Source organism: Vicia villosa, linkage group LG5 (assembly GCF_029867415.1).
Source record: "Vicia villosa cultivar HV-30 ecotype Madison, WI linkage group LG5, Vvil1.0, whole genome shotgun sequence".
NCBI classification, from domain to species: domain Eukaryota; kingdom Viridiplantae; phylum Streptophyta; class Magnoliopsida; order Fabales; family Fabaceae; genus Vicia; species Vicia villosa.
Window position 1 is genome coordinate 157000623 of NC_081184.1, and position 27832 is coordinate 157028454.

Genomic DNA, 27832 nt, shown 5'->3' on the forward strand with positions numbered 1-27832 from the left:
TTGATCCAGATAATAAAAGTTCATTCAATATTATTTCTTTACTTGACATTTCATCAATTCAACCATATCCTAAGCCTATAATAAGCACTAGTGAGTTTTAGTTAGCAATGCATTCTTTATAATAGAATTGTTTGACATGGATGGATAATTATGCATTCTTTAATTTCATCTAATCCTTTGTCTTGTCAAATACCAGATCACTTCTGAGGCATTTCTACGAAAAACTCTAGACAAAACTCTTGGCAAACACGCCAAAGTACCAAATAGTAAAGGTAGCAGATCCAAAGCCTGGCATACACAACATCTATAGTTTTGATAATCTTTTGTTTCCTCAAAGAAAAATTGACACACAAAAAAATACTCAAACTAGCTAGGTTCACACTAAATAAAATTGTTTTTTTTTAATGTTTGTATATTGAGTAAAAACAATACATCTAAATCATTGTTTTAAAATTTTCGACAGGTGATAATATAAATTTTGAACCAGCCCGATTTGAGAACTAAGCTTTAAAGTAAGATGTATTTCAACTGTATTACCAGATAGAGAAAATGTATTGAGCATTCTACCATTTTATTATTAGTAACACTATAAAACATCTCACATGTTATATCGTTATGTGTTAAGACTGCAAAAGGATTATTTCCAGTTATGAGTAACAGCGGAAGGATGAAATAGCAGATAGTATGTTTCTAAACTCTCAAAATAAGCTTTACTTCCATTAATTATGATCAAAAAATTCTTCAAAATAAAAAAATACATATAACAAATATGTTACTACAAAATAAACAAAAATGTCATCCAGCTTTTGATGTTCTTGTTATTTGTGGCAGAACAACTGAACTAAGATCCCCAGGATAAGGTGTAAACAAGCCTAATCCTCCCCTACTTTCTTTTAAATTGCTATTCTTTTTAAGTTGATCCAGCTCTTTAACCCATTCTATGGGAGAAGAGTGCTCTCTTGTGTGAGGATGCAACACAAATATCGAGTTGTATTCACAGTTTGGAAACATGAAGAAATCAAACGCGTCCCCTAATCTGTACGCAACATAGCCAAAACTCAGTTGATCTCTCGGCGTGAAGAGGTGAACCTCGTTAAACCACAAGCAGCTAAACAAGTTATTCACCGCAGTATGTTCTCGAATTATAATTGCTCCCTCTGGTACATCTGAAACATTAGAAACTACTGTTAAGTACATGTGCTTACTTTTCGTGATACTTTTTTGACAGATTTCCGTGGCTCGAGCAAAAATGTAAGAAAGATTTGTCATCTTAGAAGTCAGACACAGAATGACATGCCAAAATTGTCGAAATACAATAAATAAATAAAATGCGCATTTCCTGTCTTACCACTAATAGTCTTTTTACTTGAACTCCATGGTTGCATCCCCTCGTAATAATATATTTTCATGTGGAGATCAATAAGGGGCCGCGCGTATCGCTTTCGCCTCTTGTTTGCATCAGCCTCCTCGTATATACTACGATGATGCTTATGTTGAGCAATGGCAAATGTATTTTTCCCTCGCCATAGGTATCTGCAAAGTAAAGATTGTCATACAAAGTGAGTCATCCATAAAACCTACAACAACAACAACTAAACTTTTTCCCACTAAATAGGATTGGCTACATACATGAATCAAACTATACACAATTATGTTCTATCAAAAATCATGTTTATATCCAACTCATTTAACTTGAAATCTTTCTAAATAGTTTCTCTCATAGTTTTACTAGGTCTCCCTCTACCTCTAGCAGTTTGACTACCCTCCATTTGATCTCCTCTCTTTACTTATGCTACTTCCAACAAGAATGTCTTCCTTTCATCCCAGCAAGTATATGTTACTATTTACTCTCTAAAGAATCTAACATTGTTAAAATTACACTATAATATACTATTTAGACCGCCTGTGGTGTTGTCTTCAAAATGGAAAATCCTATACAACACTGTATGAGAAACAAAAAGTCTTGCACAGACATGGTGGTGGGTAGGTTTTACAGCTATGCTTGTAATCTCTGGAGAAGAAAAATCAATGTGCAACATTAAGCCAATAGCTTAAGTGCTGCTTCTCCTGTTGGCTAAAATATAAACGTTTTTCAAGGTTATCCCGCTTTATATTTTGGAAACAATGATCCCTCCAGGCAGTACAATTTGAATGTACTAGTGTTTCCCAGAGGAATTAGATATGCGACTATACTACACAAGGAATCTAAGTGTCAACCAAAGTAGTCAATAGCGGCCAATAGCAGCGCTATCCCTCTATAGTGGAGCGGAGGCCGACCGCTACGGGAAGAGCCTTAGCAGTGAGAACACTATAGCAGCCGCTATAGGGTAAATAGCAGGATAGCAGAGAATCACAGCTCCATGAATTTTAAGAAACTAGCAGTATTCTGTTCTACTAGAAAGCAATATTTATCAGTTCCAAATAACAATTTTTTACTCCGTCCGATCCTATATATAAGACATTTAGGCTATTCTTTGGGTCCTAAATATAAGAAACATAGTGCACTTTTTAAGTGTATTAATTATTGAAATTCCATTTGCACTCCGTATAATAAGGTGAGCTTTATTTTTCCTCGAAATCATCTTCGAAACTAAATCATATGGGGAAACTTAGAAAGTCTATTATCAAAAGTCAAGCAATACTTTTCCCAAAAGAAATCTACAAACACAATTGACAAGTAAATCCTCAGCAACAAAATAATTTTCTTAATATACGTCTCCACGGGGGCATTAGATAGCTCAACTAGTTTGAGCAAAGGGTTGAAGCCTTGAAGGTATTAAAAGACAGGGATTCGACTACTGTATGTAACCTATCCAAAAAAATGCATCAACTTCATAGTTGAAAATATAAGAGACAGATGATAGCGCAAAAGATATCCAATCCAACAAAGATAAACTAAGGTAGCAGAAATCATTACCTCTCGAGGATAAGCAACGGATCAACTACCAGCTCCATTTTACCATCAATCCATATACTATATTGTGCTTGAGGAAATAACCTGTGTGTTATTATTTTCGGAACCTTCCCATTCCTTCTTGGTTCATCATAGGGCTGATTCTTAAGAAGAATAAGTCGCCAAATGCCCACCCATTTTCCACCTGCATTGTCTTCTTTCACAGTACTATTTTCCCTCATGAATTTCAGAGATACCTCATCCACAACCATAAGAAAGCAAAAAAGTTTCTCTGAGCGAAGGCTTATATTTGACGGCTGATGAGGTATATCATAGCCGTCAAAAATGCCAGATGCAACAACAAATTTACATTTCTTAACATAATTTATGTCTACGGGATCCATTTCAGCACCGCCACCTTTGATAAATCCACAGTGCACCTAAGGGGTGGAGAACATGTGAAACATAGGGCATTAAGGAATGCAATCACAAGAAAATCTTACAGAATTGTGAAGCAATTGCAATTAGATTAAGCTTAATAACAATTATAAAATCATTACCATTGATTTACCTTCATATTTGACTTTAGTTTGAAACTATACTCCCTCTGTTTCCAACTAATATGGCCTCCAAATAGAGGAGACGACTCGGAACTATCATTTGGAACCTCATCTTCGGTAACATACGATAAATCTTTGACAATTTTATCAGAAGTTCTTCCAGTAGGGATAACTATTTTATCAGGGTCATTGGAAACAGGAATCGGACATCCTAAAAGTAACATGCAGCATCAACATCAAACATCAGTTTTTAATTGATGAAGTCTAAAAAAATGAATGGACAAAAAAATTCCAAAATCTTACTGTGAGGTTTTGTTACAAGTCCCATAGTGTCTAACATGGTGTAAACCTTGCTATTTTTGTTACACATGGCTGCAGGTCAAGCAAAAATAGCTATGTTTTTAGAAATAAGACATAATATTGTAGTCTTGATACAGAAAATAAAAAGACACAACAACAACCAAATCTTATGCCACTAAGTGGGGTCGGCTACATGGATCAGCTTTCGCCATAATGTTCTATCAAGGACCATGTTTCTATCCAAATAATTAATCTCGAAATCTTTCTTAATAATTTCTCTTATAGTCTTTCTAGATCTTCCTCTTCCTCTAACTGTTTGCCTTATCTCAATATGGTCTACCCTCATTACTACAGAATCTACCAGTCTTCTCTCTACATGCTCAAACCACCTAAGTCTATTTTCCACCATCTTCTTCACTATAGGCACTATCCAAATAAAAAGACAATGAATGTTTTTTTGTTTAACAACCCTTCCTTAAAGCATGCCATTTAATAATCTAACAGAACCTCCCACCAACAAAGTCATTATCCTATATTCCTGTGCATATCAAATTTGCATCTAAATCGACAGATCAGATTTATACTTGAAAGCTAGTCTCAAACAAGTAAATTTAGATAAAGTATAAGAAAAGTACACAGACAAATCCCCTTCTTATACCTAATTCCCAATATATCACATTATGAGACAATTAGATGAAGAGTCTATATATTACTATGACAAATATTGACCTAAGAAGGGTTAACCAATAACTAGTGACGACTATGTTGAAAAAATTTTGCTAACCTGATAAAAAGGAGACAGAAGTTTGACAAGACCAGATATGGAACAACAATGCAATAAGAATTAACAACATCCACAAGATCCCTCCAACAAGAATCAATCGAATAAACCCTTTCTTCCAAACAATCTTCATAGGGTAATCTTGGGGTACCCTCCCTGAAGAAAAGATTCCCACTTCAAAATCTACATCACCTTTGGCTTGAAGATTTTGATTGCTTCTGTCTCCTCTTCGATTAAGGCGCAAAGATTTAGACTTTTGAAGATCACCCTCCATATTCGATTCTTTCTTCAAGCTATCATCACCATCATTATCATCACTGTCATAGTGCAGGAAATGTAAGAAAAAAGTATAATTTTTTGGCATAATTAAGAGAGAAAACAATAAAATAGGTTAATCTATATTAGCAACTAATAACCCCATTAATTCCTTGAAAGGGATTCAATTAAAAATTAAAACTTTATCAATGACTCCTTTAAAAATCACCTTTTGTCTTCTCCACCGGACAGTCTCGCCGCCGGAGGTTCTTCTTTCTCCGTCTCCTACGACGAAACACGTTCTCCGATTCAGATCCCGCGTTGGGGCGTGTCGAGATCTATGAAACAACAACGTACGAACTAGAGTGGCTTCGCTTGTGGATGATACAGTGGCGATATGTTAAAGATGAGGGTTGTCGGAGTTGAAGAGTCGTTGCGTTGGAAGAGGCGTTTAAGAATAAGAAGGAGAAAAGGTTGTGTCAATTGATAGTCGTTAGATCGAGTCTTGAGTGGATTATAATCTTTTTTTTTCAGAATGGAAGAAATTTTGAATCATTAATGTTAATGATGAAAAAAGGGGAAGAGAGAGAGATAACGAGAGAAAGGAGATTACTAATACTGATACTTTGTTTTAACTTTTAAAAAAAAAAAATCTTCTATTTTTTAAAATAATTTATGATTTTTTTAAATATTTAAAATAATTTTGAATCATTAATATAAAAGAGTTATTACAAATCCTATCTCATGGGAGGAATATTCTTAACCCTTAATTTTCATTAATCTAAGTGCTTTAATTGATTTTTTATATAGAAAAATATTTTCAAAAATGATTAGATTAAATGATCAATTAAAACGTTAAATTAATAAAAATCAATGGTTAAGATTTTGAGTAACTCTTCTACACTTATTATTTGAGTAAGAATGTCTCTCCTCTATATTTACCTCGAGGTCTAATTTGCTTTCTTAATTTTTTAAATGGTCAAATTGATCATTTAATTATTAAAATAGCGCCCCATTGGTCCTTTTGGTTGATTTCGTTAGTCAAAATCAAAATAAAGTGTTCACGTGGTGTTGCACCCCAAAATTTGCCCTCTTTTCTTGTGCTATAAGTTATAAATGGCGTTTATTTCGTCGTTCAAAAATCAAAGGAAAAAATAATAAAGAGTTCCATTGTACATGGTGTGCGCAATCGTTAATTCAACTGAGATTCACATGAATTTAGATTTGTGTTCAGGATTAATCGGTTTGTTCTTAAGCATCTGATTTGTCGAGAATTAGTTCAAGCTTGCCAAAATGGAAGGTTCATTTATATGGTCTTTCGGTACACAAGTTTCAAGACTCATGTCATTAGTTCAAATGTTGTGTTGGCAAACGTTTCGTTGGGTTCACGCCTTAACTATGGAACGGTATGCAAGCCATTTGCCAAAGGAGTTGGGGACTTCAAAATTCAATTTAAAAGAGAAGATTGTTTTGAATAATGGAGGGGTTTTGTTCATTGAAGTTAAAAGTCTACAAGGTTACGGAACGTTATTGTCCCAATACATTCAATACTCATTACAAAAAAGACTTTATATCCAAAATCTAAAGTCCATTCATTACAAAATACTCAAAGTCCAAATACGGGTATTGAATGCAAAACTTCAGCAAAAACTAAACAAAAAGAAGGCTTTGTGTGCATTCAACAAAAGGCTTCCTCCATTACTGATCCAATTTGGTGATGAACGTCCAAAACCGAGAGAAAACCGGAACTGAACCTACACAAAAAAAACCGAACTGAACTTGCTGCAGAATGGAGAAACTAAACCAAACTGATTCGGAAAAAGAATCAGAAAATTGGAAAAGAAGAGAAAAAACTCTAACAGAGAAAAAACCTGTAACTGAATCGGTAACAAACTTTTGCAGAGGACCTTCACTCTCTCTTGAATCTCAATTCTCGATCATCTCCATACCTCTTCATCCAAAAATCTGCAGAAAATCTTAGAAACCTCACAACAAGAAAATCAACAAAGATTGATAACAGAAAACAGAATTGGAGAAGAGAGTGTAACCGAATCCGTAACAAACTTTTGCTCTTGCTCAATCTTCTTCTGGAGTCTTCATCATCGCAGAACCACTCTTCATCAATTCATCATCTCATAACAGAAATCTCTTGCTCTAAATCTTGATCCTCGCCATTTTCAATCGGAGTTCATCATCGAGCCTATCTTGAATGCTCTCACCATCTTCATCGATTTGCAGCAATCTTCGACTAAATTCAACAATCTGCTCCACTTCAATAATCACGGTCGCTTCAATCATCTTCATCATCCACTTCGACTTCGCATCGCCAATAACCTTCGTTCATCCATCTGCAATTCAGCGCAGGGGCGATAACTCTAATCCTCAATATTCATCATCAACTGCAACAACACCAAATCATTAACAATCGATTCAACCTTCACTCAATATTCATCATCAATTGCAACAATACCACCGCGCAAGGATTTAGATCGCGAGTAGAAGAAGAAGAGGGAAAGGAAGAATAAAAACGAGAGTGAGAATTACCGTTCGAGAAGATCTTCGCTGGCTCTCTTATCACCTTCATCGGACTCGAAGAACCACCGGAATTGCTCCGGCAAGGGAGTCCACTTTTCGACCTACCTTCTACTCCGATCTATGCTCGTTTTGTTGCTCATTGAGATAAGAGGAAGGCGAGTGAGAGAGATCTTTTGAGTATGGTGGCCGAACTTTGAATCGGTGAGAGAGCGGAGAAAAGAACTTGAATACCGCCGCCGCCATATTTGCTCGGGAAAAGAAGCTTCATAACGTGAATGGCTTCAATTCAGTACATAACCCTAATCCCTTTTTAATTTCCACTTGGTTTTAATTTGGTTTATTGTCATTAATTGAACTTTAATCTGATTTGTTTAGTCTTAATTTGATGATAATGATAAATTGGTTAATAAAATCTGAAAATTGGATCAATATTGCTGTTGGGTTCTACACGAATTTGCTAAGCTTACACCATCTCTTGGCCCATACACCTCCATTGTTTGGTTGTAACAAAAGCAAAAATCATCACATTGGGCCAATTCTGGCTGGGCCCTGCGCCCTCCACCTAGACTGCACCCCTGATCTCAGTGTTAAACCCCCCTGTGTACATAAGTTTTCTATTTTAGATTAGTTTTTTTTACTAGTTTATTTCCTATCTCTTTTAGTATGATAAATACTTGATATTTTTGTTATATTTTGACATGATAATAGAATATAAAGTCATTGAGTTTTGTTTTTTTTGACATAATAAAATGAACAAAAACATGTAATATTTTCTTTGTTAGATTTAATTGTTTTGTACATAGTTTTGTTCCGTTGCTTCTTAGATAAAAATGCCATAAAAAACAATTTAATCTTGTTAGATTTCGCTTTAGAATTTACTTAGAATTTAATTTCTATTATTTTCTATGGCGGGTGCATGCCTCCTTGTTATTACTGATTTGTTTGCTGAGATGTGCGAGATACTTCAAGAGAGCTTTCGATTGCGATTCGACTTGCGTCGTGTTCCACTTTATTTGTGGAACACGAACCTATTTCCGATGCCAGTCATCTGATCTCTCATTCATTGAGATGTATATTCCTGTATCGTCTGGCTTGTGTTTCTCTTGCAGGTTGCTTGTGTGGTTGTGTTTGATACGCATCACATAGCGGTTGTGATTTATTTTCACACCGCATCGCTTTGATGCTTATGCTGGACTCCTGGCTTTGCTGGATGTTAGATTACGTGAAGTTTCTTAGTTCTGCTTGCGTTGTTAGCTCACTGCGGATTTGCTATCCGTTCGGTATTGTCTCCTGGTCCCTTTTACCGCTTTCCGCATCATCCTTTAACATGAGAAGTAGGACCTAGACATGCATCTGGCCAAGCCCTCGAAAGAGGCTCTGTTTTTGTTGGTGTGTTTATATTTGTGCTTTGCGGCAGGGAGTCACGGTGTAATAAGTCCTATATGGCACTCCGTTAAGTCCTCATGGAAGGCATGCGGTCAAGGGTTCGTAATCAACCCCCGCCTAGTCTCATCGAGTCTGTTTGGTATGCGCACGCCTCGCGTTGTTTGCTTCCGAACGTGCAAAAGATCTTGTTATCGAGTATGTCAGGTAAAGGGTTCATGCAGTCGGACCCCCGCCTTTCCTATAGCTCATGTCACTCGACGTTGATGCTCGGTGTACGCACGCACCGTTTTCCTTTATGATCCGTGACGGCTTGGTTGCTGAGAAGGGTCCGCCTTCTTGTCTATGGCCCGATCATTTTCGCGAGGTCTGATGCTTGGTTGACTTGGGTTGAGCTGCTCCCCTTGGCTATGGCGGGACCGCCTTTCTACCACTTGGCCAGTGCCTTTGGTTTGTTTGCTTCACGAGTGGATGCTCGTTTGTGTGCTATATTGTTTGTTTTCCTTTCTTCCCCTTTTTCTCGTAGGTTGATTAGTTTAGTTTAGACTGATACCCTTTGTATGATAACATTAAGTAGCAAGCTTTCCCCCTTAGCTTAGGTCTTCCTCATGCATTCTTTTAAAACACAAACCACACTCTTTGATTTTCTTTTCTTAAGAGCTTGTTATTTCCGCTCCATTCCCAAGCATAAGTCTCCAAAGGTCGAGCAGCGGAGTGTGAATGTAACTTGTTCACCTAAAAAACACAAAACAAACAGAAATTAGTTAGCCGAGCTACGGTAGCTCTGATTCTGCAAAACAGATACGTAGGCAGCGGGGTAGGGCCCGTGCGAGCATAATTCTTTCTTTTCCCTACATTTTGCATTCATTTTAGTCCAGATTAGCGTAGTTTGTTTACACACCCATAGATTTAGACACATGCGTGGATACCATCGAGTACGATGGGCGCGAGGGGTGCTAGTACCTTCCCCTCGCGTAACCGACTCCCTTACCCTCTTCTCTGGTCGTGAGACCGTTGTTTTGTTTTTGTGGTTTGCTGGCATTCCCTTCCTTTTCAGGATAAATATGTTAGTGGCGACTCTGTTAATTTTCGCGGTAGCGACAGCTGGCGACTCTGCTGGGGACGTCTCGACCTGTTGCTGGTCCGGACCTAGCGAGTCGATCCTAGCGCTTGTGTGTTTATCATTGGGTGTTTTTATTGCTTTGCATATTTATCTGTTTGCATTGCATTCTATGTGCGCTTTTACTTTTCTGCATCATATTCTGGACTGTCTGGATTTCTATCTGTGGGTGGGTGTTTCAAGAGGTAAAAGGCCCAATACCCAGGCTATGAGTGATACCATAGGAATTAGGAATAGAGTGGCCGTGACGGACAGAAGGCGTATGCCTGATTGATCTGATCACGTATCCACGGGCAGAGCTTGGTGGAATGAGGCAATATCGTATGATAACGCCTACATTCGATCCTCTGTTGGCTTTTTTGACCTACCTTGGCCTAGATTCACCCGTGAGTGGGGCGGGAATCAATGATCATTTAACAGGTACATTGTTGGTGACCGCTGTTCTTGTTCGTGGGTTACCGATGTTCTTGTTCGTGGGTTACCGCTGTTCTTGTTCGAGTGTACTATTGGTTCCTGTTCGTGGGGTACTATGGTTCTTGTTCGAGTGGTAATCTATGTTCTACTTCAGTGTGTTGGTGACTATATGTTCTGGTTCCGATAGAAACTTGTTCCGTTGGTGACTTGTGGTTCGTGTGGTGGTCCGAACCTATGCCGAACCTTTGATCTTGTGCCGTGTGATCTCTCGGCATCCCAGATATATCCAGTATTGTGGTTCCCACCACTTTGCATCATTGCATATTTACTTTCCAAAAAATGATGTACAAAAAAATAACTAGCATACATGTTCCTTCCATTTTCAAGGAATCATATCTTTAAGCCTCGTGTCAAGCTCTTTCATCTCTTGCTAAAAATCAAAACATGAGGATTCCTTGGAAATCGAATGAACATGGCATTTCACGCATATCATGCATCTCATATATTTCATGCATAACAGGTGTTCAGGATTGAGGATTTCTTATTCAGACTTGGTACTCTCACCATACTCAGAGACTTGATTTGTTCTTATTGTGTGTTCAAAGATGAGTCATGAAACAACTTTGTGGGGTGATCAAGAGGAAAGCTCAGTTGAGGTTCTTGTTGAAGACTTGTCTTATGCTCACTTGCTTCCAAGCTTGCTTTATTTGCAATTGGTTAAGCTTTGTACTATGTGGTTGTTTACAGATTCTATGCTTGATGATGATGACATTAGGTGTGAGTTCTATTCTGGGGCACCTGGTTATGATGTTAGTATCTACAAGTCTCTGAAGTTGCTTGGGGCTCCCGCACGAGGGATAAGCAAGACATTGTCTATCTTGAGTATTGCACCATTTGCATTGCTCGAATCCCTAAAGCATTACAAATTCCGTGTGACTTCGCCAGAATCTTCTGCAAGATAATAATCAAAAGAGTTCTGCAGAGACACCTCTCATTCTCAAGGTTCTGTTTCATATCCTAGGTCACCTCCTCCTGGAGTTTCCTATTCAGTATCCTTTGCTTGTCAACAGAGACGGAAAGAGTAAGAGAAACAATCTGATGAGAATCGTAATGCCTTATGTCCAATGGCTTCCCTGCTTGATGGAATTTCAGTTGGTTAAGGTTCATTGCTTTGGATCTTTCCCACCACAGATAACTCTCCTGATTTCGATGACAATACTCGGTGTTTTCCATTCTCGGGGAACCTTATCATAATGTCAAGCTTTACAAGGTGTTGAGGTACAAGGAATCCAGACATGATTGATGCAGAGGTGTTTGAGTTTATTCATATTGGTTTCTACTGGTCAATCCCATTTCATTTGCTGCAAGTAGAATGTTTGTTCTTCCTCGAGGAAGTAACTCATGAGAATCACTTGCAATTGGTACTGCCAGAGGTTTCCTTCACAACAGCTATTGTGTGTTCCAAGTAATGACTTTGATAGCCAAGCGTCAGAGGTTATTGTTGTTCGCTGATAGTAATACAAGTTTCCTCCATTCATGATGGTGTTTTCTGTTTCAGCAGCTATATTTAGGGCTCCCGACCGAGGGATAAGCAAGACTCCGTGTTCTTGAGTTTGCATCATTGGCCGCTCAAATTCCTAAAGCATTCTACAAACTCCAGTCGCGATATTTGGGGCTCCCGACCGAGGGATAAGCAAGACGCCTTGTATCTTGAGTTTGTGCACCACTGGCACATCTCAAATCCCTAAAGCTGAGCACTTAAAACTTTCATATGGCCTCGCTAAAATCTTCTTCCAGGAAGTGATCTAAAGTGTTCTAAAGTAGTGCTTGGTGTACTTTCCGCTCTGGGGGCACTTGGTTATCTGATTGAAGGCTGTCAGTCATTCTGAGACAAGGTACAAGACCTGATTGACACTGAGGCTATCACATGCACTCCTGAAGTCCAGAATTGAAGTTTTCCTCCGACTCAGTGGATCTTCTGAAGCAATAAGTCCATACGGAGAGAATCTCCTCAACATTGGCAATTCCTAATTCATCATGCATGTTCATGTTTAAGCTTTCTTGCTTTGTTCAATACTGTTGCATGCAAAACTTGTTTATTTTTGAACTATAATCATAATGCATTGGATATGTTTGTCTTAAAAAATCCATTCGCTTTTGCTCTTATATGTTTTCTATGCTTTTTGTGATACTCAACTCTTGTCAATAAAGCATGATAACTCTGTAGGGAGGATGATGAACATAATACCAAGAACCTCAATTGGTATGCTTTTGAGTAGAACCCTGTTGATGATGTACAGGCATTGCTTCAAATCCCCAAACACTGGAGATATAAGGGAGTGAAACCTTCGTTAACCCCTTTGAGCCTTGAAGTAGGAGTTTCTTTTCTATGTGAAAAAACCCTCACATTTACCCAGGGGCGGGTAGTGTTCAGTTAACCTGATCGAGCATTCAAAATTCATCAGGAGCGCACATCTAAGGATACAACAATGGCTATCTTTCAACAGATTGAGGAAAGTCAAATCCACAACGATTATCCCTCACCTCAGAAGGTTGAGACATCATTATTATCCCTCACATCAGGAGGTCGAGACCAACATCAAAGCCGCTGTGGTTTATCCCTCACACCAGGAGGTCAAAATATGAGGATACCACAATGGTAATTCTTTATCAATCAATGACTCAGGCAGTCACAATCACTTCCAACAAATCTGAGATTCAGGATCACACGACTTGTTCAAAAAAAAGAATGAATCAAAAAAAAGAAGAAGAAGAAAAAAGAAAAAAAGGAAAAAAGAATGAAAAAAAAAAAGAGAAAAAGCCCGCTAAGTCGACAACTTGAAAGTAAGTGACTTAGGCAAAAGTTAGGGCATCCCGCTGGACATCCAAATCAAAATTCAAAAGAATTTGTCCAGGCAAAAGTTAGGGAAACAAAAAAAAAAGAAAAGCAAGGCTAAAGCGAAAAGACAAGGATTACAAAATAAAAATCCTTAGCAAAGAACAAAGTCGTGTGATCAGACACCAAAAACAAAAGGTAAAGTGGCTGTCGTGTCCAAATACCTCATTGATTCCTCAACCATCTCAAACTCCTCTTGAAAGATGAATGCTCATGTCAAGTTAACTGAACTTAGGACTGGAGAACATCATGAAGGGGGTGGGCACCAAATAATTTTGAGCCTAAAAATCTTTTTTCTCAAACCGTGAACCTGACCACGTTACAACCCTTGAAAGTCCTAATTGAAGCAGGGTTAATTCAAAAGCAGACTATACACGAGAATACGGTAAACTGACTCCTAGGAGGTCCGCTAAACGCTTGAGTTGGTATCACACCATCTTTCTTTCAAAAAAAAAAACGGTGTTACGACATCCTTTCAAAAAGTTTCTTTAAACTTCGAGACAAACATACTCTTTGCATTAGAATTATATTTCTCATAATAAACATTTCTTTGCATATGAACAAGTGCTTGACATCAAGAAAGTTTCCATCATGAACTTCAGATGAAAAGTTTATTCCTCCCAAAGGACAGGTTGTCTTCCGAACTCCGTTGAGTAGAGGCAGCAATATTTCAAAGTTTGATCACCCTAAGGGGCACAAAAGCGTTTGAATACTTTGTCGAGCAAGTTTTCACTCAATCTGAGGCAATCAGGTCAAGATTCGAAGAATCTCTCAAAGTGTTAAGTAATCAGGGGCATTCACCCAAGCACAGTCGAAACCACTTCCAATACAGGTCAATCAGGGGCATGGTGCCAACATTCTTGATACTGGGGCAAGTCAGTTTGATATGAACAGATATCAGAAGATGATCCTTATAAGAGGAATCTCTCCAAATTCCCTATTGGCTGGGGCAAGACACTATGCATTGGCATTTTATCCTCATCAGGAGGTGTTAGGTTTAAAGTTCAGGTGTGAGCTAAACAACTTATGAACTTGAGAACCATCAGGGTCGTCATCCTCAGCAATCAGAGACTGAAAGTCCAATTTTTGGTAGCATCTCTGTGCATTTCAGTGCAATTTTCAAATCTCTTCCAGAGGTTGCAACCGTTGGTTATTGGTGTCCCTTAATCAGATTCATGTCATGTGGACATCGAAGTCCTTTGCTTTCCGACCCTCGAGTCGTGAGTTTGAGTCCTTTCCGACCCTCGAGTCGTGAGTTTCCGACCCTCGTGTCTTGAGTTTGACTCCTTTCCGACCCTCGCGTCGTGAGTTTGATTCCTTTCCGACCCTCGAGTCGTGAGTTTGAGTCCTTTCCGACCCTCGAGTCGTGAGTTTCCAACCCTCGAGTCGTGAGTTTGATTCCTTTCCGACGCTCGTGTCGTGAGTTTATCTCCTTTCCGACCCTCGTGTCGTGAGTTTGATTCCTTTCCGACCTTCGTGTCGTGAGTTTACCTTCTTTCCGACCCTCGAGTCGTGAGTTTGTTTCATTTTCGACCCTCGTGTCGTGAGTTTCCAACGATTACGGATGGTTGTCATATACACCTCAATGTGTTTGGAAGTTCAATACTTGTTGGCATCCTCACAATCAATACGAATATGCAGAACACTATGAAAGCCAATGCCTGTTTGGTCCCTTTGAAGTCAACACTTGCTTGACCCATTAAGCCCACTTCTTGGTGGCATTCTCTTGTAGAACCAATGCATGTTTGATGCTCCGGCCGATACTTGTTTGGTGTTCTAATCAATGCTTGCTTGTCAACTCATTGAATCCATTGCTTGTAGGGAAAGTTTCAAAGCTCAGTTGTCTGACAATTCTGTTCGCTCTTGCATTTTTCCATTGTGGGTACACCCTTTCGAGTGCATCATGTCGATGCGTTGGAGGATCTAGCCAAGCGAGAGATTCTCATTCCCCAGCTGGGTGCTTCCAGATGAGGTTTTCTTTGTTCCAAGATTCTCATCTCCTCAGCAAAGCACAGCTCAATGCAATCTCTGTGCTTCAGAAGCCTTATTCCTCGGTGGGATGTCTTTTCCCCAGTTGAATCATGATTGAATGGTATCTGATTCCCCAACAAGCTCTTAATGAGGTTCCTTGCCCGAATGCCTCATTTTCCCCAGTAGAGCGCTTCTCTCTCCAACAGATTGACCTGTTTTCCCCAAGAGAGTCATCTTATTCCCCAGTGGAGTTGCCTTAATGAAAGGTTCTTATGTTAAGTTCCTTATCCCCAGCGGATCTCTCATCTCCCCAGTGGATCGTTATGTAGAAGTATTCATCTTCCCCACTGAATTCTCTCCTCAGCAGAGTTTCACATGCATCCTCAGCAGAATCTGTGTCCTTCAAGGATTTCCCCAGCGGAATGCGTTCTATACAAGCAAGTCGGTTACTCCCCATTAGAGTTATCTCCATGACTTGCTCTTATCTCCACATCCCTGAATGTCGAGAATTTGCTTCTCTAATGAAGTTTGCCAGGGTATTCCCCAAGCAGTTAAGTGGAATGTTCATATCCTCAAGCAGGATTTATTCCCCAAACAGAGCTCGCATCCAGATTTGATCGTCTCCAGCAGATTTCTGATCCATCTTTGCCAGCTCGTAGTTGTGACCCTTGGTCACTCATCTTGTCCTCCCCGCAGAGTTCCATAATCTCTCAAGGATTTCTTCAGCAATTCAGTGCTCCTCCGTTGTCTCCCCAAGCAACGTTCGAATCATGCATCATTTGCATTGCATTCTAAAAAGCATATAGCGTCTTCCTTCTCGGAAACGTTATTCCGTACACATTCATACATGCATCATGCATAAATCATATCATATCTGTTTCTTTCTACAGGAAAGTTATCCAGATTCAAATGCTCCCTAGAGAGCAATATTCGCCTAGTCATTACAGGCGCTTATCCTGATGTTTTGAATCAGAAGAGGATTGTTCTACTTATTTTCTGGCATAGCTCAGATCAGTTCAAAGACATTCTTATTCCCGATGCCCCCAGATCGGTGGAAGATATTTGTTCCTATCCTGATATTCAGATTAGTTGAAGGAACCGCCTCCGGATCTCTATAGATCTTCCGAAGGAGCAAGCCCTCTGATGCATCAGATCAGTTGGAAATATCTACTCCCTGACGATTTAGTTCGTTCAGAAGAAGAAATTCGTTTGCCCAGTCCTGATACCTTACTATCAGTTGAGGACGTTTTCTTTACCCGGCGTACACAGTTCGGAAGAAACATCTGTTCCTATCCTAATATTCAGATTCAGATTAGTTGAAGGAGCCGCCTCCGGATCCCCGTGGTCTTACGAAGGAGCAAGCCACTGATATCATCATATCAGATGGAGATGTTTGCCTGATTGACTTTTTCATTCAGATGAAGATTGTCCTACTTATTTTCTGGCATCATGTCCAGATCAGTTTAAAGGCATTCTTTCCCCGGCGTACACAGTTCGGAAGAGATATTGTTCCTATCCTGATTTCCAGTTCAGTTGAAGGAACCGCCTCCGGATCCCCGTGGTCTTACGAAGGAGCTAGCCACTAATTCCCAGATTAGTAGGAATATCTACCTGATGATTTAATTGCATCAGAAGAGATGTCTGCCCAGATTCCCAGATCATGATTCCCAGATCAGAGATACTTATTACCCGTTGATATTCAGATCAACCGATGTATCTCCTTCGATTCCCAGATCGACCTAAGACATCTATCCCGATGCATGTTCGGAGACATCTGCTACGTCTGATACTCAGATCATTCGAGATGTTCCTTCTCTTGATGCCCAGATCAATTGAAGTGTTTCCCCTGCCTGTGGGTGCTCGTTCCTTCTTATCACAAGTTGGAGCATATTTAATTATCCAGGTCAATTGAAGTTTTTTCTCCCTGCTCGCGGGGTGGTACATTCCTTCTTATTACAAGACGGAATCTTCTATTGATCAAGAGCGCAAATTTTCGAGTTCATTCTGGTATTCAATCTCCTTCCACCTCGACGGTTCGAAACTTTTATTTCTCACTCGTCTGGTTCAAGAAGTTTGAATAGGGGCAGCTGTTGCACCCCAAAATTTGCCCTCTTTTCTTGTGCTATAAGTTATAAATGGCGTTTATTTCGTCGTTCAAAAATCAAAGGAAAAAATAATAAAGAGTTCCATTGTACATGGTGTGCGCAATCGTTAATTCAACTGAGATTCACATGAATTTAGATTTGTGTTCAGGATTAATCGGTTTGTTCTTAAGCATCTGATTTGTCGAGAATTAGTTCAAGCTTGCCAAAATGGAAGGTTCATTTATATGGTCTTTCGGTACACAAGTTTCAAGACTCATGTCATTAGTTCAAATGTTGTGTTGGCAAACGTTTCGTTGGGTTCACGCCTTAACTATGGAACGGTATGCAAGCCATTTGCCAAAGGAGTTGGGGACTTCAAAATTCAATTTAAAAGAGAAGATTGTTTTGAATAATGGAGGGGTTTTGTTCATTGAAGTTAAAAGTCTACAAGGTTACGGAACGTTATTGTCCCAATACATTCAATACTCATTACAAAAAAGACTTTATATCCAAAATCTAAAGTCCATTCATTACAAAATACTCAAAGTCCAAATACGGGTATTGAATGCAAAACTTCAGCAAAAACTAAACAAAAAGAAGGCTTTGTGTGCATTCAACAAAAGGCTTCCTCCATTACTGATCCAATTTGGTGATGAACGTCCAAAACCGAGAGAAAACCGGAACTGAACCTACACAAAAAAAACCGAACTGAACTTGCTGCAGAATGGAGAAACTAAACCAAACTGATTCGGAAAAAGAATCAGAAAATTGGAAAAGAAGAGAAAAAACTCTAACAGAGAAAAAACCTGTAACTGAATCGGTAACAAACTTTTGCAGAGGACCTTCACTCTCTCTTGAATCTCAATTCTCGATCATCTCCATACCTCTTCATCCAAAAATCTGCAGAAAATCTTAGAAACCTCACAACAAGAAAATCAACAAAGATTGATAACAGAAAACAGAATTGGAGAAGAGAGTGTAACCGAATCCGTAACAAACTTTTGCTCTTGCTCAATCTTCTTCTGGAGTCTTCATCATCGCAGAACCACTCTTCATCAATTCATCATCTCATAACAGAAATCTCTTGCTCTAAATCTTGATCCTCGCCATTTTCAATCGGAGTTCATCATCGAGCCTATCTTGAATGCTCTCACCATCTTCATCGATTTGCAGCAATCTTCGACTAAATTCAACAATCTGCTCCACTTCAATAATCACGGTCGCTTCAATCATCTTCATCATCCACTTCGACTTCGCATCGCCAATAACCTTCGTTCATCCATCTGCAATTCAGCGCAGGGGCGATAACTCTAATCCTCAATATTCATCATCAACTGCAACAACACCAAATCATTAACAATCGATTCAACCTTCACTCAATATTCATCATCAATTGCAACAATACCACCGCGCAAGGATTTAGATCGCGAGTAGAAGAAGAAGAGGGAAAGGAAGAATAAAAACGAGAGTGAGAATTACCGTTCGAGAAGATCTTCGCTGGCTCTCTTATCACCTTCATCGGACTCGAAGAACCACCGGAATTGCTCCGGCAAGGGAGTCCACTTTTCGACCTACCTTCTACTCCGATCTATGCTCGTTTTGTTGCTCATTGAGATAAGAGGAAGGCGAGTGAGAGAGATCTTTTGAGTATGGTGGCCGAACTTTGAATCGGTGAGAGAGCGGAGAAAAGAACTTGAATACCGCCGCCGCCATATTTGCTCGGGAAAAGAAGCTTCATAACGTGAATGGCTTCAATTCAGTACATAACCCTAATCCCTTTTTAATTTCCACTTGGTTTTAATTTGGTTTATTGTCATTAATTGAACTTTAATCTGATTTGTTTAGTCTTAATTTGATGATAATGATAAATTGGTTAATAAAATCTGAAAATTGGATCAATATTGCTGTTGGGTTCTACACGAATTTGCTAAGTTTACACCATCTCTTGGCCCATACACCTCCATTGTTTGGTTGTAACAAAAGCAAAAATCATCACATTGGGCCAATTCTGGCTGGGCCCTGCGCCCTCCACCTAGACTGCACCCCTGATCTCAGTGTTAAACCCCCCTGTGTACATAAGTTTTCTATTTTAGATTAGTTTTTTTTACTAGTTTATTTCCTATCTCTTTTAGTATGATAAATACTTGATATTTTTGTTATATTTTGACATGATAATAGAATATAAAGTCATTGAGTTTTGTTTTTTTTGACATAATAAAATGAACAAAAACATGTAATATTTTCTTTGTTAGATTTAATTGTTTTGTACATAGTTTTGTTCCGTTGCTTCTTAGATAAAAATGCCATAAAAAACAATTTAATCTTGTTAGATTTCGCTTTAGAATTTACTTAGAATTTAATTTCTATTATTTTCTATGGCGGGTGCATGCCTCCTTGTTATTACTGATTTGTTTGCTGAGATGTGCGAGATACTTCAAGAGAGCTTTCGATTGCGATTCGACTTGCGTCGTGTTCCACTTTATTTGTGGAACACGAACCTATTTCCGATGCCAGTCATCTGATCTCTCATTCATTGAGATGTATATTCCTGTATCGTCTGGCTTGTGTTTCTCTTGCAGGTTGCTTGTGTGGTTGTGTTTGATACGCATCACATAGCGGTTGTGATTTATTTTCACACCGCATCGCTTTGATGCTTATGCTGGACTCCTGGCTTTGCTGGATGTTAGATTACGTGAAGTTTCTTAGTTCTGCTTGCGTTGTTAGCTCACTGCGGATTTGCTATCCGTTCGGTATTGTCTCCTGGTCCCTTTTACCGCTTTCCGCATCATCCTTTAACATGAGAAGTAGGACCTAGACATGCATCTGGCCAAGCCCTCGAAAGAGGCTCTGTTTTTGTTGGTGTGTTTATATTTGTGCTTTGCGGCAGGGAGTCACGGTGTAATAAGTCCTATATGGCACTCCGTTAAGTCCTCATGGAAGGCATGCGGTCAAGGGTTCGTAATCAACCCCCGCCTAGTCTCATCGAGTCTGTTTGGTATGCGCACGCCTCGCGTTGTTTGCTTCCGAACGTGCAAAAGATCTTGTTATCGAGTATGTCAGGTAAAGGGTTCATGCAGTCGGACCCCCGCCTTTCCTATAGCTCATGTCACTCGACGTTGATGCTCGGTGTACGCACGCACCGTTTTCCTTTATGATCCGTGACGGCTTGGTTGCTGAGAAGGGTCCGCCTTCTTGTCTATGGCCCGATCATTTTCGCGAGGTCTGATGCTTGGTTGACTTGGGTTGAGCTGCTCCCCTTGGCTATGGCGGGACCGCCTTTCTACCACTTGGCCAGTGCCTTTGGTTTGTTTGCTTCACGAGTGGATGCTCGTTTGTGTGCTATATTGTTTGTTTTCCTTTCTTCCCCTTTTTCTCGTAGGTTGATTAGTTTAGTTTAGACTGATACCCTTTGTATGATAACATTAAGTAGCAAGCTTTCCCCCTTAGCTTAGGTCTTCCTCATGCATTCTTTTAAAACACAAACCACACTCTTTGATTTTCTTTTCTTAAGAGCTTGTTATTTCCGCTCCATTCCCAAGCATAAGTCTCCAAAGGTCGAGCAGCGGAGTGTGAATGTAACTTGTTCACCTAAAAAACACAAAACAAACAGAAATTAGTTAGCCGAGCTACGGTAGCTCTGATTCTGCAAAACAGATACGTAGGCAGCGGGGTAGGGCCCGTGCGAGCATAATTCTTTCTTTTCCCTACATTTTGCATTCATTTTAGTCCAGATTAGCGTAGTTTGTTTACACACCCATAGATTTAGACACATGCGTGGATACCATCGAGTACGATGGGCGCGAGGGGTGCTAGTACCTTCCCCTCGCGTAACCGACTCCCTTACCCTCTTCTCTGGTCGTGAGACCGTTGTTTTGTTTTTGTGGTTTGCTGGCATTCCCTTCCTTTTCAGGATAAATATGTTAGTGGCGACTCTGTTAATTTTCGCGGTAGCGACACGTGGCATTGATCTATGTTGATGTGGATATAACATCAATAAGTTATGTAAAATGAAAAGAAATCTTCAGAAAGCGCAAAAGGAAACCCTATAACTCAAGCTGTGAAGGCGAAAATGAAGGGAGCTTCAACATTTTGCAAGATTGAATGTGTGACTGAAGGAGAAATCAAAGGTGGAGTGAAGGATTGAATGCGTTATTGAATACAGGTTAGTAATTTTTGCACGTATTCATTCTGAGTGCTAAAATTTATGGCTTTTGATGTTTTAGGGCTTTGTATGTTTGTTCTATAAGTGTATTTGGTCGCATAATAGGGTTATGATCAAAAGAATATCTAAGAATATGAGCATTAGAATAGTTGCTAAAGTTATCCAACCAATTCTAGGAAACAAGAAATTTATTAAGCTTAGCTTAAATAAAATTATCATTTAGTTGGTTGTTAGCCCATGGGTATTTATCCCCAGCATAACTAATATCTTTGAGGTTACACTTATTTATAGTGTCATTGAAAAGATTGATACTTTGAAAATAAATTGGGTTGCCACCTTGTTTTTCAGTAGAGTCTTTAACCATGTTAAAATCACCATAAACAAACAAGTTAAATGTTTGTTTTTATGGTTAGAATGACCATATATATGAGTGAACCTACAAGTATGAGTATGATCAACATAAATAAAGTAGTTATCAATGAAGTTATTATTAGAATTACAAATAGTCATATTTACATCGTTGCTCCACATAAGATTATTTCATGGAGTGGGTCGAAGTAGAGGCTTTAGCAAAGATTACTGTTGCCAACATCCTAAAGATCTTTAAAAAAACATCTTGGTCAAGTATGTAATCCTTAAACCCATAATGACGAATAACGAGACACATTTCTTGGATAAGAACTTAAAGAAAATGCTGGAAGATTTAAAGGTTAATCAACATTTTACATCAGTGGAACATCCTCAGAAACGACGAACCTCAATTTTGTTGAGAGAGTTGAAACAAAAACTAGAGGTGGAAATGGAAATTAGACATAGTAACTCCCACATGTCTTTTGGACACATAGGACCACACCTCACTCGATGGCAGATGAAATGCCCTTTCAACTCATTGATGGAAATAAAATTGTAATTGCTATTGGAATATGGGAGCTTAGCTGGAGAACGACACACCCTTTTCCAAAAGAAAACAACACCTAAGAAATCAGGGAGGAAGTTGATCTTTTCAAATAAATAAGAAAATTTTCTGCCCTCACGAGCGTCATGGTGAAGCAAACGACCGTAGCCAGGTACAATAGACAAGTCTAACCTAGAGAGTTCTAAACCGGAGACCTAGTACTAAGGTGTGCCAACATCAGACAAAAGAATGACGAAGATGGAAAGCTTGTAGCCAATTGGGAGAGACCATACAGGATCAAAACTAGCACGTGAAACAGATCCTACACTTTGGAAACCTTGATCGAGGAACCACCCCCGAGATGCAGAACATAACCAAGCTCAAACAGTACTTTAGCTTAATACCGCTCAAGTTGTTTGAATTCAGAGTGACAATTAATGTTTCATGTAATACTTTGAGAGAAATAATTAAATAGCCTTTTTGTTGAAATTTTTTTATGACATCCTCTGTTACAAAAGCATTATCAAAGAAGAATCAGGCACAAATAGTCACAGTTGGTACACCTCCTCATGATAGTTAGCTACTCCATAGTGCACGTAGTGAAGCTCAAGATACGTTAACCTCAAACCAGATCTACACCTGGGGATAGGAAAAGGGAACCAACCTTTGGCCGAGCACGGTCCCTAAAGATGTTAAACCACACTATAGTCCCCAATGCAGGGCAGATAAATGATAAAACAAAATTCTAGAGTTCAATGTTATTTATTCCACTTTTGTCTAATATAATTTTTGTTTATTAAATGGGAAGTTGTTGTCTAAATATGATGGATTTTGTTAATATTTGATAAGGGATGAATGACTAAACTCAAATTTATGTTGTCCTCTGTATGTATTAGTATATGTATGACTCAATAATTTTTTTTGTAAAAAACGGTATCAACTGAATCAATTGAAACCACATTAGTTTGATTTGGTTTTATTTTTAAAAGTCAATCGAACCAAACCAAACACATATTTGTTCTTTTACAGTTCAGATGACATTTAACGTTAAAAATGCTCAAATCACACCGCGAACACCCCCAGTTTAACTTTCATTTTAAAAAGTTTATAAATATTTTTAAAAGTATATAATTAATTTTAATATATTTGATACTTCTAAAATAAAATTAATTAAGTCGCAAAAGTTAATTCTATTTAAAATTTAAATTTCTGATTTTTAAATTTAAATGTAATTCTTTACATTATAATTCTCCTTAATCTAAAATCAATTTATTTAAAAATATTTTTCACATAAAAAATAATAAATTTATACACACAAAAAAAAATCTAATTTAAAGTATATAAAGTAAGTAATACTCCCTCCGTTCCTTTTTAAGTGTCGTTTTAGAAGAATTTTTTTGTTCCTATTTAAGTGTTTTTTTATAATTTAATGTTATAATTTGTCATTTATACCCTTATTTTCTCAAGAACTCCACCTCAAATTTTTCAATTAGTTATTGGAAAAAGAGAGTGTATGATTTAATTTATTTAGAAAGAGAAAAATAAATAAGAGTATAATAGAAAAATTAACTCTAATAATCCACTATCTTGGTTGAAGAGCTTTTTGCTAAAACGACACTTAAAAAGGAACAGAGAGAGTATTAATTAATAATCGATCCAATATACAAACGCAAAATTAATAATGAATCTATTAAAATATCAAAACATGGATTTTTCCTTGACAATTGTGTTGATGAAACTGAGCCTCGTGTTTCATTTCATAGTATAAACGACCACACTAAACGTGAGCCTCTAGTTTCATCATCTCTTAAACCAAATCATATAGTAGCATTCATGTGTTACCACTTTCTTCCTTAATCTTCGCACAACACAACAATGGAAGCTATGTTAGCTTTCTCTGTCACTTCACTTCACATCCCAACACCTCTAGAAACTCCAACCCTATTCAAAAAATCTATCTTCCTCAACTCACAATCCCATTCAACACTTCCATTCTTTACTAGAAACACTTCAAAATTCAAGCTTTTTACTGCCTTATCACCTTCTCCATTAACCAATACTAGCACTAACCTTCCAGTGGATGATGAGCTAGAAGATGAAACAGGTTCGGAGAAATTTGATTGGTACTCACAGTGGTACCCTTTGATGCCAATTTGTGATCTTGACAAAAGGGCACCTCATGGCAAGAAGGTTATGGGGATTGATGTGGTTATATGGTGGGACAGGAATGAAGATGCATGGCAAGTGTTTGATGATGCTTGTCCTCATAGATTGGCACCTTTGTCTGAAGGGAGGATTGATCAATGGGGTAGGCTGCAGTGTGTGTATCATGGTTGGTGTTTTAATGGATCAGGTGATTGTAAGTTCATTCCTCAGGCACCTTCTGATGGACCTCCGGTAACTGTTACTCAATCTTCATCATTATTATGATTTGCAGTGCATGTTTGGTTCCTATAAAATTGATTTTGAGTCTAAACGTGATTTTTACATGAAATGAGTGTCCTTGATTTTGAGCGACTAATATTGGATTTTGTGAAGTTGATTTTAGTTAAAGTGAGTTGAACATAAATGATTTATGTTTAGATACCGTATATCTGAAAAAGTAAGTTGAACAAACTTGACTACTATCAAGTACATTGAACAGAAGTGGTTTAGAGTTTCATAATCAACCAGAACTATGGAATATGAATGTGTTGCAGGAAATTTGTTCGTCCATTGTTTGTTTTTGTTATCTTGTCATCCTCATTTACATTTGCATAAACAAAATTGCAGATTCATACATCCAAAAAAGCGTGTGTTGCTGCGTACCCAAGCATTGTGCAGAATGATATCTTGTGGTTTTGGCCAAATACTGATCCTCAATACAAAGATATTATTACAAGAAAAAAACCACCATTCATACCAGAAATTGATGATCCATCTTTTACTAGCTTAATGGGAAACCGAGATATTGCTTACGGGTAAGACTTTAAGACTGATAAAAGTATGATATTTTGGCCTAGCATTATTTGATCTGATTTTGGAAGATGAAAAAAACATATTATCGGCTTAGTATATTCTTCTAATAAATTGGATACGCAACTTCAGGTATGAAGTATTGATTGAAAACCTCATGGACCCTTCACATGTTCCATATGCTCATTATGGATTAATGAAAACTCCACAACCAAAAGGTTATATGATAAATCTTTTAACTTCAGCAAGTTCCTATTTGTTTTATATTTGACAATCATATACTTAGGCCTTGATTAACTTAACAGAGAAAGCTGATAGAGAAGGAGGAAGACCACTTGAATTGTCAATTGAAAAGTTAGATATCAATGGTTTCACTGCAAATCAGGGTTGGAGCAAAAGTAAATTTATGCCACCTAGCATTTTTTATGCATATAGTGATCCAAATAAACCGGCATCTTCTGATGAATCTAAGGTAACAAACTGAGTAGCTATTATGATCCTTATATCACGAAAAATGTGTATTCACTTTTATATAGGTGTTACATAATATGTTTCTATGCAGAAATCATCGGTTCAGAGGAAGTTTTCTTTGATCTTTATTTGTATCCCTGTTAGTCCTGGTAATAGCAGACTCATTTGGTGCTTCCCAAGAAACTTTGGACTGTGGATTGACAAAATTGTACCGCGATGGATGTTTCATGTTGGACAAAACTTGATTCTAGATTCAGATTTATATCTTCTGCATGTTGAGGTAATTTCTTTTGTAAGATTCAACTAAGCGAAAGTAGCATTAACATACCCCTAGAAAACAATTTAGTTGTTTGATTCTTCAAATAATGTTGCTAAATTCTTTTGACAGGAAAAGAAAATAATGGATGTTGGTCAAGCTAATTGGCATAAGGCCTGTTTTGTGCCAACAAAGGCAGATGCGCTTGTGATCGGTTTTAGAAAGTGGTTAAAGAAGTATGCAGGTGGTGAAGTTGATTGGAAAGGAAAATATAGCGGTGCTCTTCCTCCTACACCTCCTAGAGAACAGCTTATGGACAGGTACTGGAGTCATGTGGTGAATTGCAAGAGTTGCAATTTGGCGTATAAGAGTCTCAACGTGGTGGAAGTGATGCTGCAGATTATATCGGTTGCTTCAATTGGGATTGTTGCTACAATGAAGCAGGGCGTGGCTTCAGCTGTAACAAGAAATTCAATGGTTGTGCTGGCAGTACTTTCATTCGCGCTGTCGCGGTTGTTAGCTCACTTCATATACAAAAACTTCCGTTATCATGACTACAACCACGCCTTTCGCTGAAATGTGTTTCCTTAGTTATTGTTGTCCAATAACTTTGTTACCGGTATATATATAGTGAATTTCTGCAAAAACAAAGCCTGTAATTGTTGGTACTTAAGAGGAGTTTTGGAGCATGTTCCTACATGTATGTGATACATATTAAGTTCATAACATAACAGGCACATCGATTGAAGATGCATATATGTTTGATTCCACTCTTGTATGTGGTAATACTGGGAAGGGATGTATGTTGCTTTCTAAAAGAATTCATGCAGATGACACTTTCATAGTGATTTAGTGACCTGAATTGCTATATTCTTGGTTGGATGAATGAAAATGAGGGCACAATTATCTTTCTAGAAATTTTGATGTTTATACTTAAAATTAGTACTACCTTTTAATGGATTGTGAACCTCTCTAACAAATTTTACCTGGAGAGTCTGGTATGTCTTTCAAATAACAAAAGTGATCTATGTACACTTCAAAAATTAAACACTTCAAAGCACATGGTTAATGATATTTAAAATTATAATTAGCTAGATATTGAGTTCTATCCTTTTAAGTCCTAGAGTATGTTTAGAATGATAGCATAGCATGTGATGAAATAGAGTGGGATGAAATGATAAATAATGAGATTTTATTGTTTCAATTTGTAAATAATGGATGAAATAGAACATAACGGAATTCATCTCATTCTATCAAATCCTTCATTTTTTGTTCCATTCAATTTTGTGGTGTGCAATGGAATAAGATAATTTCAATAACGGGATTACTTCTCTCACCTTTAGTGGTAAAGAATCATCCTATAGAAATCTAAAAAATGCCCTTCCGATTTCGGAAGTATATCTCTAGACGCACCCATTTACACCAAATCAATGCCTAATTGAGTAACACTCTCATTTTTCTCATAATTTAGTCTCAAGATGCATCTCCGGAATAGCCTTATATGCACATCCGTTCGTAATTGAGTCCCTCATTTTGTCATAATTTAGTTCGGAGATGCATCTTTGTAACAAATATGTATGTACACTTTAGTAATCACCCTTTAAGTAGTAAATTTTGACATTTTATATATAAATACACTCATGAAATAAACCATGTATTATAACTATACTATCATAATAAATTGTATATCAATTTAACCATACAATGATCTAATGAGATGAAAATGTCATATATATATATATATATATATATATATATATATATATATATATATATATATATATATAAACGAATCAATCATGAATCCATAATATAGTAAAAAAAAATTACAAACTATAATACTATCCATAATTCATAATACAAATACTATACTATTTTGTATATCGACCTCATGTTCCTTC

At 37.9% G+C, this 27832-nt stretch overlaps 2 protein-coding genes and 2 long non-coding RNA genes across 7 annotated transcripts; 1 reads left to right on the forward strand and 3 right to left on the reverse strand.

Annotated features, from left to right (window-relative positions):
- Window positions 1-687: 687 nt before the first annotated feature.
- Window positions 688-5382, reverse strand: LOC131603392 (probable hexosyltransferase MUCI70). Its single transcript, XM_058875693.1, has 7 exons — window positions 5019-5382; window positions 4538-4851; window positions 3757-3825; window positions 3465-3664; window positions 2918-3333; window positions 1349-1533; window positions 688-1166 (listed from the first exon to the last, which is right to left on the reverse strand). Exons 2-7 carry the CDS (start codon window positions 4806-4808, stop codon window positions 796-798), a joined length of 1512 nt encoding a protein of 503 aa, XP_058731676.1. The 5' UTR covers window positions 4809-4851; window positions 5019-5382; the 3' UTR covers window positions 688-795.
- A 961-nt stretch (window positions 5383-6343) lies between these two features.
- LOC131603393 (uncharacterized) lies at window positions 6344-7681 on the reverse strand. 3 transcript variants are annotated; one of them, XR_009284372.1, is made up of 4 exons: window positions 7334-7680; window positions 6838-7188; window positions 6661-6754; window positions 6344-6543 (listed from the first exon to the last, which is right to left on the reverse strand). It is a non-coding gene; the product is annotated as an uncharacterized LOC131603393 (long non-coding RNA). The 3 variants fall into 3 exon arrangements; XR_009284371.1 differs by having other exon boundaries at window positions 6661-7188; window positions 7334-7681; XR_009284370.1 differs by having other exon boundaries at window positions 6344-6754; window positions 7334-7679.
- A 10000-nt stretch (window positions 7682-17681) lies between these two features.
- Window positions 17682-19025, reverse strand: LOC131603395 (uncharacterized). 2 transcript variants are annotated; one of them, XR_009284374.1, is made up of 4 exons: window positions 18672-19025; window positions 18176-18526; window positions 17999-18092; window positions 17682-17881 (listed from the first exon to the last, which is right to left on the reverse strand). It is a non-coding gene; the product is annotated as an uncharacterized LOC131603395 (long non-coding RNA). The 2 variants fall into 2 exon arrangements; XR_009284373.1 differs by having other exon boundaries at window positions 17682-18092; window positions 18672-19023.
- A 4965-nt stretch (window positions 19026-23990) lies between these two features.
- Window positions 23991-26849, forward strand: LOC131603396 (protochlorophyllide-dependent translocon component 52, chloroplastic). Its single transcript, XM_058875694.1, has 6 exons — window positions 23991-24646; window positions 25022-25209; window positions 25337-25422; window positions 25510-25676; window positions 25767-25955; window positions 26064-26849. The coding sequence occupies exons 1-6, from the start codon at window positions 24125-24127 to the stop codon at window positions 26505-26507; spliced, it is 1596 nt and encodes a 531-aa protein (XP_058731677.1). The 5' UTR covers window positions 23991-24124; the 3' UTR covers window positions 26508-26849.
- Window positions 26850-27832: the final 983 nt, after the last annotated feature.